Source organism: Cupressus sempervirens, chromosome 8 (assembly GCF_028749045.1).
Source record: "Cupressus sempervirens isolate cs-2001-9-10 chromosome 8, ASM2874904v1, whole genome shotgun sequence".
NCBI classification, from domain to species: domain Eukaryota; kingdom Viridiplantae; phylum Streptophyta; class Pinopsida; order Cupressales; family Cupressaceae; genus Cupressus; species Cupressus sempervirens.
The window spans coordinates 587,384,075-587,397,155 of record NC_143125.1 but is presented as its reverse complement, the minus strand read 5'-3'; the positions used below and the strand labels follow the sequence as shown (position 1 = coordinate 587,397,155).

At 38.9% G+C, this 13,081-nt stretch overlaps 1 protein-coding gene across 2 annotated transcripts in view; it reads right to left on the bottom strand.

Annotated features, from left to right (window-relative positions):
• LOC149543804 (Stress responsive alpha-beta barrel domain protein) overlaps nt 1–10,352 on the bottom strand; it is a 93,169-nt gene extending 82,817 nt beyond the window's left edge. For both annotated transcript variants that reach the window (XM_089798489.1, XM_089798490.1), the window contains exons 1-2: nt 9,969–10,352; nt 9,748–9,886 (exon numbers count right to left, since the gene is read on the bottom strand). In XM_089798489.1, coding sequence (XP_089654615.1) covers nt 9,748–9,886; nt 9,969–10,248 — 419 coding nt within the window. In that variant the 5' untranslated portion in view covers nt 10,249–10,352. The remainder of the gene's footprint in view (nt 1–9,747; nt 9,887–9,968) is intronic.
• Between the last annotated feature and the right edge of the window lie 2,729 nt (nt 10,353–13,081).

The following is a 13,081-nucleotide window of genomic DNA, read 5'->3' as shown; positions in this document are numbered from 1 at the left end:
TTTGGGATGGACTAACAACCATCATTCAAGGATCTAAAAACAAATTGATTATTGTAGGAGGAGATTTCAACGTCACTAAGAGTCTTCATGAGAAGTTAGGGAGTGTGGGAGGCAATAGCATTATCCAAAACAAATTTCAGCTGTTTATCAATTCTAATAACCTAATTGAATTGCTTACTAAAAATGGTATCCTGATGGAGACACAACCCAAGTACAGAATGGACACAATAGAAAAGGGAAAACTTTATTAACTATGAAAATATGCCAATACACTTAGTGCAGAGAAAATAGATTCCAAAACATGCCCTATGGGCTTACAATAATATTAATCTGGAGATAATTTCTTCTCCCAGTACCTCCTCTCAAACTCCACTCTGAACTGCCTTTTACAATGCCAGAAATGTTCTTAAATAGACCCCAAAGGGTTAAGGATTAGGAATACATTCTAGAAAGTGCTAGTTGGCATCCACCGCCAAAATGGAAGGCCCCAGAAGTCGCTTTAGAAGTCGGTGCAAAATTAGAAGAATCTAGAAACGGTAGCCGAACTTCCGGGAGGCATAACTTTTGAACCGTAGCTCCGATTGACGAACCGTTTACATTTTCGAAAAGTTCTCGGAGTGCTCTATAGCCCTATGAATGAACTTCGCTCGTCCCCCATTTTTCAGGCCCGTACGAGGTCATTTAGTACCTCGAACCTGACTTTGGAGCATTCTTAAGAGGTCTCCAAAAATCGAAAAATCGAGATAACTTTCAAACCGTGAAGCCTTTTGACCTGATTCTTTTTCTGGAATGTTCTAAATTACAATTTTAATCATCCCTCCAATTTACACCTTCTAACTCACCATAATTATGGCTCAATTACATATTCCTATTTTTATGGCATTTACACGTATCCCAAGGTGCTTAAAAACTCTACGAACACTGATAGTGGCACTGTGAGAATTGGAAACTTTATTTGACCCAAATGGGTATCCAAAGATGAAAACACATGAAACAAAAACTATGTCTAGGTACTTTTTTTTTTGGGTGACACAAGAATGCCCTTATACCTCTAGATGCTCCTGCATCATATCCACTCTTGAACGAATAGGAATGGGCAAGTTGGGAAGTCAGAAAAAATGGATAGATTGCTACTAGGTGGGAATGGGTCAGGGTTGCTTTGGTGTTTGAAGCTCCTACAATTCCTTTCCCAGGGTTAGATCATCTTCTACTCACTCATCTTTCAGATGGGGTCAGTCCCTATTCAATGCCCATTCAAATTTGAAAAGATTTGGCTACCTAATCTGAGCATTTATGAACTTGTCAAGGTATGGTGGACAAAGGCCCCGACTCCATGGCTTTAATGAAGAAGTTGCAAATGTTAAAAAGTAAGCTCAAGGAATGGAACATAGTACATTTCAAAAATATATTCAAAGAGAAACGCGGGATTAAGGGTGAGCATTGTCAAATAATGAATTATTTATGAAGAAGAGCATGTCTAAGACAGAGGATAAGAAAGAGAAAGCCTTACAGCAGCAATTGGGAGAAAAAAGGAAGAAATCTATTTGCGTCAAAAGTCGTGGAAATGTTGGTTAAAGGATGGTGATTGTAACACAAAAAGAATCATAGTTCAGCTAAAGCAAGGAGATCTCGTAATTTCATCTTTGAGATTAAGTATCATGATGGAAAGACTCTCAATGGGAGTGAAGAAATCAATAAGGAAGTGTTGCCCCACTTTTCATTCTCTAACCAATTTGCAAAGTGGAGTTTTTGTGTTCTAGTAAAGTCCTAAGCGTGTCCAAGTCTAACTTCAAGTCCCCTAAGATGAAAGGAGTCTTCATCGGATTTTTCATCTCCCCCTTCCCCACATTTCATAGCCAGGTGGTTTTCCTTTTGTGTTGTGAGTTTTTGCGGGTAGTTTAGTACCTAATTTGATGGAGATTCCCGTAACATGCAAAGAGCATTTACAAGAGTTATATCCGCTTGGGATTCATTGTTTTCTTCATGAGAACAAAAGTTTGCAAAAATACGGACTTCACCTTCTCCTTGGCGGGTTTTCAACCCATGAAAGCGATTTTCTACAAAAAGCAATGAATGATACATAAGAGCCAAAATAAGAAGATACAAAGGTACCCTATAACAAATTGATGTTCCTCTTACAATTATCTACTTCAAGAAACATTCAAAATTCGTCACAATTCTCAAAATCACTCTCGGCGGAAAACGAGAAACTGACTTCTCCTCGGCGGGTTTTCAACCCATGAAGTCAGTTTCCCAAAAAAGCTAATTATGAAGAAAAAGAAGCAAAGGTGGATCCCTAATGACTTCTCACACTACTTTTGGACATCTTCAAACCCAAAGGAAACCGTGATCAAAAGGTAAAGTTAAAAGGCAAGCCTAGGCGAAGAAATGAAAATTGTCTTCTCCTCAACGAGTTTTCAACCCATGAGGACAAATTTCCAAATTTTAAAGAAAATCAAGTTGGTGAGCGAATTAAACCCATATTTCATGTGCTAAACCTCTCAAGATGATAATGGAAATAATCTAACCATTGAAGGAAAGATCTACTAAGCAGAATTCGCTTCAGCGGATATTTTGTTACGGAGTACTCTATTTATAACTTTCCGAAACTTAGTGGAAAACGGGAAAGTAAATATGCGATATAGAAAATTACCGTTGGGCCAATGGAAAAGTGAAAAGATATCAAGATATCTGTTGAAACCACGCAGTTACTGTTACAATGGAACTCTCCCTTAATTCATTCGTGTGGCGTGAGTCCTAAAGATTAACAAATGGATTGAAACTCCTATATAAGAGATACATGAACAGTCGCAAAATTTACCGCTCTTACTCAAACTGTTATTCTGTTAATTTGCACAACCTCTGTTTGAAAAGCTAGCATATGTACATTTACTATTCTCTGCTTTTCTAGATTTTGAAATTCACCCACGAACGGAATAGTAACTAGATTCGCAGGTTTCGATGGATTAAATGGAATCAAGTCTTCTCTACAGAATTTCCAAGATACCTTTCTCTGTTTCTTTGACATGCAAGATTTGCAGAAGAGAGTTAAATCAGAGCCAATCCATCCCATCACTGAGAAGCTCTAAGGATGCAGGCTAGTTGAAGCAGTTGGTTTCCCAGTTGCAATCCAGGCTCTTGAATTGGTTTACGAATGCATAAATCATTATAATCCAGACACCAGGCAGATTGTATTGCAAGATAACACAGTATTGATCTCTATTGATCGGCAAACTGTGGTAAATTGTCTTCGAGTCCCAGAGTGGGAAGAGTTTTCAGATTTGACAATTGGTGGAGCCATCTCTAAGTTTTCCGCAAAGAAAATGGTCTGGAGAAAGGAGATTACGCAATCATGGTTCCAAAAGCCACAAGGCGCCAAGAGTAAGGTCCCTAAGACCCTGCTTGGTACTAATCTCAAACTTGAGATTGTCGACATCATGGTCCTCTTGCACAGATTGAAAGGTGAGGTAGAAGCTTTGAATTTTGTTGAACAATACTTCTTCTTGGTGCAAGTTATTTGTTCTGATGCCCAATATATTGATTGGGCCTACGAGGTAAGCGAGAATCTGTCCAATGCTCTTAGTGTTGCAAAGTTCTACAACACATTCTATATGTCCTCTTTCCTCATTTATAAGTTAGCTTCTCTGCAATTATGGTTAGGCCTCCCAAGGGTGGAGAATTTTCCCAATGATGTGAAATCTTATGAGTTTTACCCTTGTTTTCAATTGGAGAATAGTTATGCAGAGTATATAAAAGTTAATGATGCATTTACAATGAGAATTTGCAGGGAACTTCAAGGGTGTCCAAAAAGGAGATTTAGCTCAGAAGCTATGACAGCTATCAGTCAATTCGGGAGCTTTTTCATCCAGGTCTCATCCTTTTCTTATTTGCGTCTTGTAGCTTTTGACGGGTTCCCTTCGAACTTACCAAGGTACCCGAGTGACCTGATCGTGTTGATCAAGATTGTGAGGCAGGCAATTCAGGTGAATGTGCTGAGCAGGAGCTTAAAGAAAGGCTACGAGTTCCCTATGAAGGTAGGAGCTTTCAGTTGTGAATCCTGTTCTAATGCAAAGAACATGCTTAAGGTGTTTGAGATGAAGTACAAGTTGGAAATGTATGAGGTCTTGAGACCTATGTTTGACCCAAATGGATATGCAAAGAATGTTCTTCAGATTGGGAGTGTGATTATCACCACCATAGAAGACTATTGGGTCGATTGCAAAGATGAATTCGAGAGCCATGATCATGCTTTCACCAAGCTCACAGTAGATCAAGTAAAAATGTATGGAATCAATCTTGATGTTGAAGGAGTTGAGGATGATGGACAAAACATGTATAGTAATACCTATCTGATAAAGTTGAGGGGCACTCTGTTAGTTCTGAGCCTTATGAAGATGCATGTGAGGATCTAGAGGTGATGATGGCCCCAATTATCAAGAGAACCAGGAAGTGGGTCCAGTGGACCACAACAAGGAAGAGTTGAAGCAAAAGTGTGACAACTTAAGCCTCTCCAGCAACTGCAACGGCCCCTTCCTCTCAAGGTAGTACATCAGGTGTGACACTGACTATCACCCAAGGACCAGCTCAACCATCCAGCAAAGGTGATCAACCTCCTGATAAGAATATCCACATTGCGCAAACTAACCATGATGGCTCCCTCTCGCTGATTGGATCCTTGTCAGATGTTGAGAAGAAGAAGGCAGAAGAAGCCAAAGACATTGCGGTCACTCCTCCCCCTTCGCCTCATAGCAGCCCAGTTTCGTCAATAAGCCCTGCACTCCTTTTACCAAGTGGCCCTCATGTACAAGTGGTAGATTTGGGAGACGGTGGAAGCAGTGACAGTGAATCCACCAAATCTGATGAGGCGGCAAAGAAATCCAAGGAAATGGAGAAAGCTCAAGGCTTGTCGCAGTTGGTTTCACAAACTCCGAAGAATTATTTTTCTTCGACTACCAAAGCCACCAGTCCAGCCAAAAGGAAGATGTTCAACATAGATTCTCTAGGAACGACCTCCAAAGTAATAAGTACAGATTCATGGTTGGAGGATACCTTAGAGAGAAAAAGGAAGAGGAAGGATAAAGGCGCCCCCAACAAGGATACTCTGTCCCTTGCCATCCGCTCTGGATCAACATTGAGCAAAGTCAAGAAGCAAAAGACCTTGTCCATCCTTGGACAAGATCCTGAAACAGGGCATCTGACCATGGAAGTTGCCAAGCCCATCAAGGAAGGAAGATTGGAGGACATGTCTCCTGATGATTTTGCCTTACACTCCGTGGATCTTGGAGAGGCCAGACATGACACCAAGGTTGGCTTATGGAAATCGACAAATGAAGTAATTGAAGGGCAATTAGAAAGCCTCAAGTTGTTGAAGGTCAGAGTGAAGGCAAAAATACAAGAATTGAATAGTTTCATCAGGGAGTTGGTCACCCCACTGGCAAGCATTTCCAAAATGCCTATGACTAGTGATCCCACTGTTGCAGATGTTCAAGCCCTCATCTCCCAGCTCCAGGAAGATAAGCATTTTGGGCAAATTGGTAGAGAGTGGAGCGAAAAAAGTCAAATTGAAGGACTCTCCATCATAGAGTAGATCGGCAATGCTATACTAAGACTGGCAACGGAGAAGGGCAACATATCATCAAACAGAGCCACCTTGACTGCGGAGAAAATCAAGAGCGATGATTGTGTTTCCTTATTGAAAATGATCATTCACATGAAGACAAAGGAGGCTGTAGAAGCAAAGATCTTACCTAAAAGGGATGAGCCCTTAGTTGAATGGTTTTAGAGCATGCAGTTCAAGTCTGAAATGATCATAGCCGCAGAGGAGGGACTGAAGGAAACTGAAGCTAAAGTAAAGGAATAGGACAGAGACTATGAATTACTAAGAGCCTTGCACACAGATTCACAGTCTAGTGGGAAAGGAAAGGCAATCATTGGAATACCTATTATGCAAACAAACTTCTCTAATTTTATAGATGGTCTGACAGAAATAGCTTCTAATCCTCAGAAACGGATATCTGAATTGCAGAAGCTTGGTGGAAGTGTGCACGTGGCCATGGAAGAACTACAAGATCGTTTGGGCGTCGTCAAAGACCTGGCCCGAGAGCACTCTAAATGGCTCTTGAGATACACCAATGTACACGTCCATAGGCATGAGAAGTTAATTCCAATTATTGTAGCCGCTAAGGCCTATAGGGCAAAGGCAGAAAAGGGAAAGAAGGCGAAGTGATTCATATTCCACCCTTTCCATTTTTGTTATGTAATCATTGTAATAGACAAACTGGTTGCTTGCCACTTGTGATTTTTGAGGAGATGATCCGATTGAACTTCCATTGTAATGGTCATCTCGGAATCCTATATGTATGTTATTGAAAGATTAATAAAAGGTCAGCAAATTTTTGGTGTGAAGTACTTAATATTGCAGAGTCAATTGAATGGTATTTCTGTATCAATTATTTTCTGTTCCAATTTGTTGGATGTTAATAGTTTTATCTTCTCTTTGTCAAAATTAAGAAGGAAAGAACAGAGCTTCGTTCCCCTATTTTCAGGTAGCAAACTAATCACGATAAGTATTGTCGTTATGATTTTAAAAGGGATCTCTTAGGCCTTTTTCTGTGATTTAGTTTTCCTTTCTTTGCAATTAGTTTCTACTAAATTTAGCTTAGTAGTAGCTAGCATGCATTTTAGAACAATTCAGTGATATGAGTTCATAGGATATATGAAACCCATAAACTTAGTTAATCCTCACTAAATCATTCCTTGCCCGGGTTAAAATCTTGTATAGTTTTAACTCGGTTAACCTCTCCTGTCCTCAAGTTAAGAACATACCCCGTTAAACTTAGGATAAACAAAATTCATTGTAAATCCGCAATAAGGAGATGTACCTAACAATTCAGAGGGAAGTTAGCCTTCCTAGAAGCAACTTTCCAAACTGTTGTAGTCAGAGTTTGTTCACAAATTAGGGCACTTGTGAGTCAGAACTGGAAAGAACAAATCTGTTTACCAATAGGAAGCAATCTAGTTCTTCAAGAATCTTTTGGCCCCAAATATTTTTGGAGGAGGTGGAGCAATGACAAAGATAGATGAGGTCATCACTTCTACTATCACAGAAGCTCAGAAGGTCAAAGTATGTGGTCAAGATTGGCCACAAGTTATTAGAAGATGAATCGAAAGACCAAGGATGGCCTTTCAAGCTTTGCTAGAGCAGGCAGGTTCTTCCTAAAGCTGGTCTATTTACCTAGTTGACCATTCGAGGTCATATCGTATCTAGACATAGATTGAACAAGATTGACCTCACTAGCTCTTTTAAATGTTCATTGTGTAAGATGCATAAGGTATCTATTGATCATTTGTTATTACATTGCAACTTTGCTTGGAGTTGTTCATCCTTTTTAAGTAGGAAAATTAATTGGCAAATTGCATTCCCAGCAACAATCAAAGAGTTGTTTCAAAGTTGGAAAAAGGTAAAAAGTAAATCCTTATTCTCCAATACTTTCCAGGTGAGTCCATCGGTCCTCATTCAATTAATCTAGAAAGAATAGAGTAGATGCATATTTTAGGAGAAATCAAAGAGACTCAGCCAAGTATGTAGCAGAATTGAGAGGGTAATTTGAGATCTAGTAACTGCAGCAACATCCACAGTGAACTTAAGCAAACATCCTTGTAGCAATGAGGATAGCTTCATTCAGCTGAGTTGGGCACTTATACAATTTAGGCCCATCAATGGGTCTAGATGATTTTAATCCATCCCCAATTGAAGAGTTGCAAACAAAGTGGAGTGAGCCAAAAGAAGGGTCGGTGAAAGTGAACTTTGATGGCACCTCTAAAGGAAATCATGTCCTTTCAGGAGGGATGTGTTGCCAAAGATTGGAGGGGCAGTGTTTTAGCTTGGGGTACACAAAAATTGGCTATAGGAGCCAATAACAATGCAAAAGCTAAAGCAACATTATTGTGGACAATATTGGCAAAAAGATTGGAAGTTCTCCAAGTGCATCTGGAAGGAAACTCTCACATTATCACGGATGCAATTGTCAAAGGCAAATCGAAGGATTGGTGGATCAACAAGCTTGTCAAGTCAATTTCAAATTTGCTAGCAAGATTCAAAAACCTCAAAATATCCCATGTTAGGTAGGAAGCTAACAAAGAGGCAGGTGCATTGTCTAATGTGTCAATGACATCACAGAACGAGGTGGACACTATTGTCTTTATGGATCATAGGAAATGAGAAGTTGGCACAACGAATCCGATGCAATCAATTAGATATCCAAGTACATGCATAAATGCTCCTCCATTTACCAAAGGTAATTGATGGTTAAAGCATGAGAGAGGATGTTACCGGAGAACCACTTTATTAGCCTTCATTTCCAAGATAACACAAATGGGTTGAGTTAAGAGAGGTGGTTTGGAAACAAACAGTGTGGAAAGGTGTAGCACAACTTTTCACTGAAAATGTTGAAGGTGGTGATTGCCTTCTGAGGCAAGGTCATGCAAGAACGTTTAAAGAGCATCTTTGCATTTGAGGACATAAAACAAATCTCCACGGTGCTTGGAGATGACTAGCTGTTGCGAAAGGAAGATATGGAACAAACATAGAAATTGCATCCATGTTCCTCGGTTAGTGTTTGGAGATGGATACTGTCATGGATGCGTGTTGGTTGGTGACAAAGTTTGTTGCAAAGGAGTGGAGGGGTGGATCAGATTATATCTTTTTCAAGGAATATTAGAGCTAGATTGGTGATAAGGGAAAAGGATTGGATGCAAATTGGGAATGTGGGTGCACCTGTCCATCCTTTTTTTATTTGGAATGCATATGGAGACAGGGAGGTTCAGCAAGCAGTTGTGGATCTAGGATTGAGTGATTTAAAGAGTTATTTGCAGTTAGAGATACTCAAGCTCAACAATGGGAGCTGGACCCATTCAAGGAGAAACCCAAATGGTGAGGGGAACGTCCAGGAGGAAGCTGCGAAATTCAAAGGGTGGGAGACTGGTTCTTCTTCACAAGCACCATGATCGAACAAGTTGAATGGTGGTCTAGGATTTGAATTTTGTATACTCTTTTTGGATAGGATCATTGATCTTTGCATATCTTGTCCTTTCATTTCATATTGTAACATCTGCACATTTTGGTGCCTTGTTTGTCCCTATTGTGTAGGGAGTGGTTGGTTGGGGGAGGAGTTTGTTTCGAGGGTGGCATCTTTTGGTTTAAGTTGATGGACTGTTTGGGGCTCATAGATGCCCTATTTGGAACTTTACAATGTATAACTTCTGCTTTAACTATTAATGAAAAAAAATATTTACCGACGAAAAAAAGGAATCGTTATATAATTCAATTCCGTATATTGTATATTGTAACATTCCTTAACATTTATGAATTACTCTTTTTTCAAAATGTGCTGAAAAGATTGTAATGGAGGTTCTCCAAAGGAAGCTGTGACATTGTGTAATTGATTTTGCTAAAGCAACTCATGGGTATTTAATACAGTATGACAAAAACAAGGATACAAAAACATAGACATAGTTTCTTTTTGTCTTGATCACAACAAATAGTTGTTTAATCCAATCAAAATAATGCAAACATTATTAGCAATCCTTATAGTAAATGAGAATTTTTCCAGTAACAAAAATATTTCGTGGAACAGACCTCAGTCTACTACTACAGACTAAACCAGGCACAGAAAAAAGAATCCAGGAACTTTCAAACTTCAATTGGACTCTCCATGCATTGTAGCTGGCCAAGACGAATATATATACCTTTTACCCAAAGGTTTGGGAATGTTATCAACAGTGTCTGGTCCTTGTCCATTTGCAGCCCAGCTAATCGTTCCTGGCATTTTCCTTGAACGGAAACCTTGTCGACGATAATGACTGTTATAAGGCTTAGCCCAACAACCTATAAATCAAGAGAAAGAACGCTGGCTGATAAGTAACATAAAGAAAATGCTTAGGAAACATTCATCTGTCTTCGTGCTCACCCGAATGAGAAATTGAGCATCTGGGTGCAGAGCCCCTATTCATCCACCTGAAAATTCCAGAACAGTAACCAAAAGCAGACTGCATGTTGGGAGATGCTAACATTGACACCATTGCAACATGAGAAACTGCAGTAGTTGAGAATGAAAGACATAGTAGTAGGTTGTAAGCAGGCAGCGAGCAGGGAATAAAAACATTCAATCGATCCAAAGCAACGGCTAGACACCCAAAAATGGGTGGGACCAAAGCTTTGGAGTGGATATTGTGGAATGAGATGTGCATGGCCCTGCATCAAATAATCCATAGATTATTTACTGTGTTACATTCTCGACCTAATCCAATCAATCCATGATTTGGGTGGCTAGAACAAGCCTGTTTGGTTGGATAAAAAGACTGGTGCTGCTCGATTTATTTATTTTGAAATTATTGAAGAAGCATGGGCCTAATTTCTCGGGAAATAGATTTTTTTTTAAAATCTTATAGATATTAACCTTATGTTTCTATGCGGCTGCTTAAGTGGGTTTTGTGCTTAAATTTAATCAGTTAAGTGTTCTTATGGACATTTTAAATTGTCTAAAAAGGATAATGTATAATCTTTTGTAGGAATTTGGTATGACTCTGATATCATGTAAGAATTTGCCTAAGGCAACAATTCAACACGAAGATCAACAAGCTCAATAGATAGCACAAGAGAGACTAATGATGATCAAGATAATAATGGATATCTGATAATTGGATATGAGATGAATACACACTAGAAGTGCTTTGTATATAAAGGCAACTAGAATGACTAGGAGTCAACAAAAAGATAAACATCACAATTGAGCACATGTCCACCAAAAGTGGATTATCATCCATCAAGCACAGGAGTTTGTGCGATGATGAGAGGATAAGCTTACATAGATGTATCTCGTAAAGAGATGTTGTAGACATCATGTGCTCAATTGGAGTACAAGCAACTGTGTTGTCTGCATGACAACTCAAATGAATATGCAAACTCTTGTGTTCTCAACAAGAAAACTCATATGTATATGCATATTCTTAAGTAAACTTAAGTAAAGTGTAATAATAATTAATTATTTACACTAACACCCCCCCTTAAGTGCAACTTAGAGGAATGCACTTAATCTCACAAAGCTAAATGCAAGATGCAATGTGGGTCCCAACTACTAGGCCATGTTAGGTATCCATGTACAAATGCAATGAAATACATACAATGTGATGCAATGCAATCTCTCTAAAAATGAAGAAAGAGGGAAAACCTCATGGGAAAAACCTCTTCCAAAAAAGAAATGAAGAAAGTATAGGTGCAAGTATACTTCCCATTGTGGATAGGAAGATGCATGAGGAATCCATATGTAATATGCTATGGATGCTCACTCAGAAGTCTACTCATATGTTGACAAGTTCTTGATGAATGTAGATGCCACAAGCCAATCTGATGGATGCCCAAAAGAAGGTGGCAAACAAGGTAACATGTCCATGTATGAAAGTGAATCAAACTCCAAAGACAAGGAATCATCCTTATAGGAAGAGATGGGAAGAGAAGCAATGTAGCCTCCCTCAACGATGAATGCACACCCATGAAAGAAGCTCCTTGATAATTGAAGAAGTTGCACCATGAAAATTGAATGATGTTCCTCCTTGTAGGAAGAAGTGGTGCCATAGGTGTAGTAGAGAATGCTCCTCGACCAGTAGGAAAAATCCTCAAAAGATATGATGTCTGAGGAAACTAGAATACAATCTCCAAAGACTGATATGTCTCATTTGAAGTAAAAGAGTCCTCTAATTGTTGAAAAGAAGTGTCCACAATCATGTCAGTCTCAAAAGAAAGATCAAGTGGTTGAGGGTCAGAGTGTTCCCTTGCAACAAGTGAAGAAGAATTCTTCTCAACAAAGAGAAGATGGATGTCATCAATAATGTCTCCCACATATTCAATGTAAGACTCCACAAACAACACTGCAATGTATGGAAGGAAGTCATCCCATGAAGCTAAAATAGGAAGACATGATGCTTCCTGCTGCACTGAATCAAGAGCATCTGTGGCTGGAACTAGATCAATAGAAGCAACAGGGGCATCAGGAGGTATGATTTTAACAGGAGTTGTAGGTACCACAACTGGAGTGACTGGAGGTAGAATATCCTCTGGTAATGGAGAGACACGTGGATCTCCTATGCTTCCCAAAGACACATCCAAACATCATGAGGATTACTTGCCTTACTAAGAGGAGCAAGAGATTCCTTGCTCATACTGTCATACATAAAGCAAAGAAGAAGAGAAAGATGTCCCCAATTAGTATTAGGTGGAAATATCTTCAAATATAGATAAGGAAACACTTCCTTATGTTCTCTCAGATGATCAATCATCAAAGCACTCCATTTCTAATAGTTCTTTTTGGTCAACTTGAATCTTAAACCAAAGTGACACTTTTGACATGACTCCATCAGATCAAATAATATATGCAACCCCAAAATGCAAAAAAGAAATCAAAGAAACCCCTTCTAATGCATCATTTGGCACTTTATATTTAGTGTGATTACAATGGCCACTTGCCAATTTAGGACTTAAGTGGACTTCTAAGTTTGATGGTTACAACAACAAATATGAAGCTATATCGGACTCAACAAGATAAGACACAAGACCTCTCAAGGATATAATTAATTATAAGTGCCAACAGGCCAAAATGAGACCAAAATTTGAAAGTACTATATCTACTCAAAATTACTTCAAACTAATACCGGATCTGGAAAGTAGACAAAAAATATGCATTCTCAAAAAAATAGCACTTGAATATGTGTCCATATTAGTCTGAACTAAGCCTTTGAAGTTGCAAAAATTAGGATCTGTGATTTGTAGAAAAATTCAAGAATAGAGATCTCAAACATCCTACACCAATGTGTAGATCACAAAATTCTACCCAAAAACAAAAAAAATTGCTCGAAAAAAAGAGTTCGCATGAGGGAGATATCAATATTTGAAAATTACCTTTGTAATTATTTTTCCTGAATTGCCACCATCGCACCTTCAAAAATCAAATGACTCTAGATTTCACCTCTGATGTCCTATTTTGATGAAACAAAAGTCGATTTGGGGGTTGTTTGACCTTCTAAATAT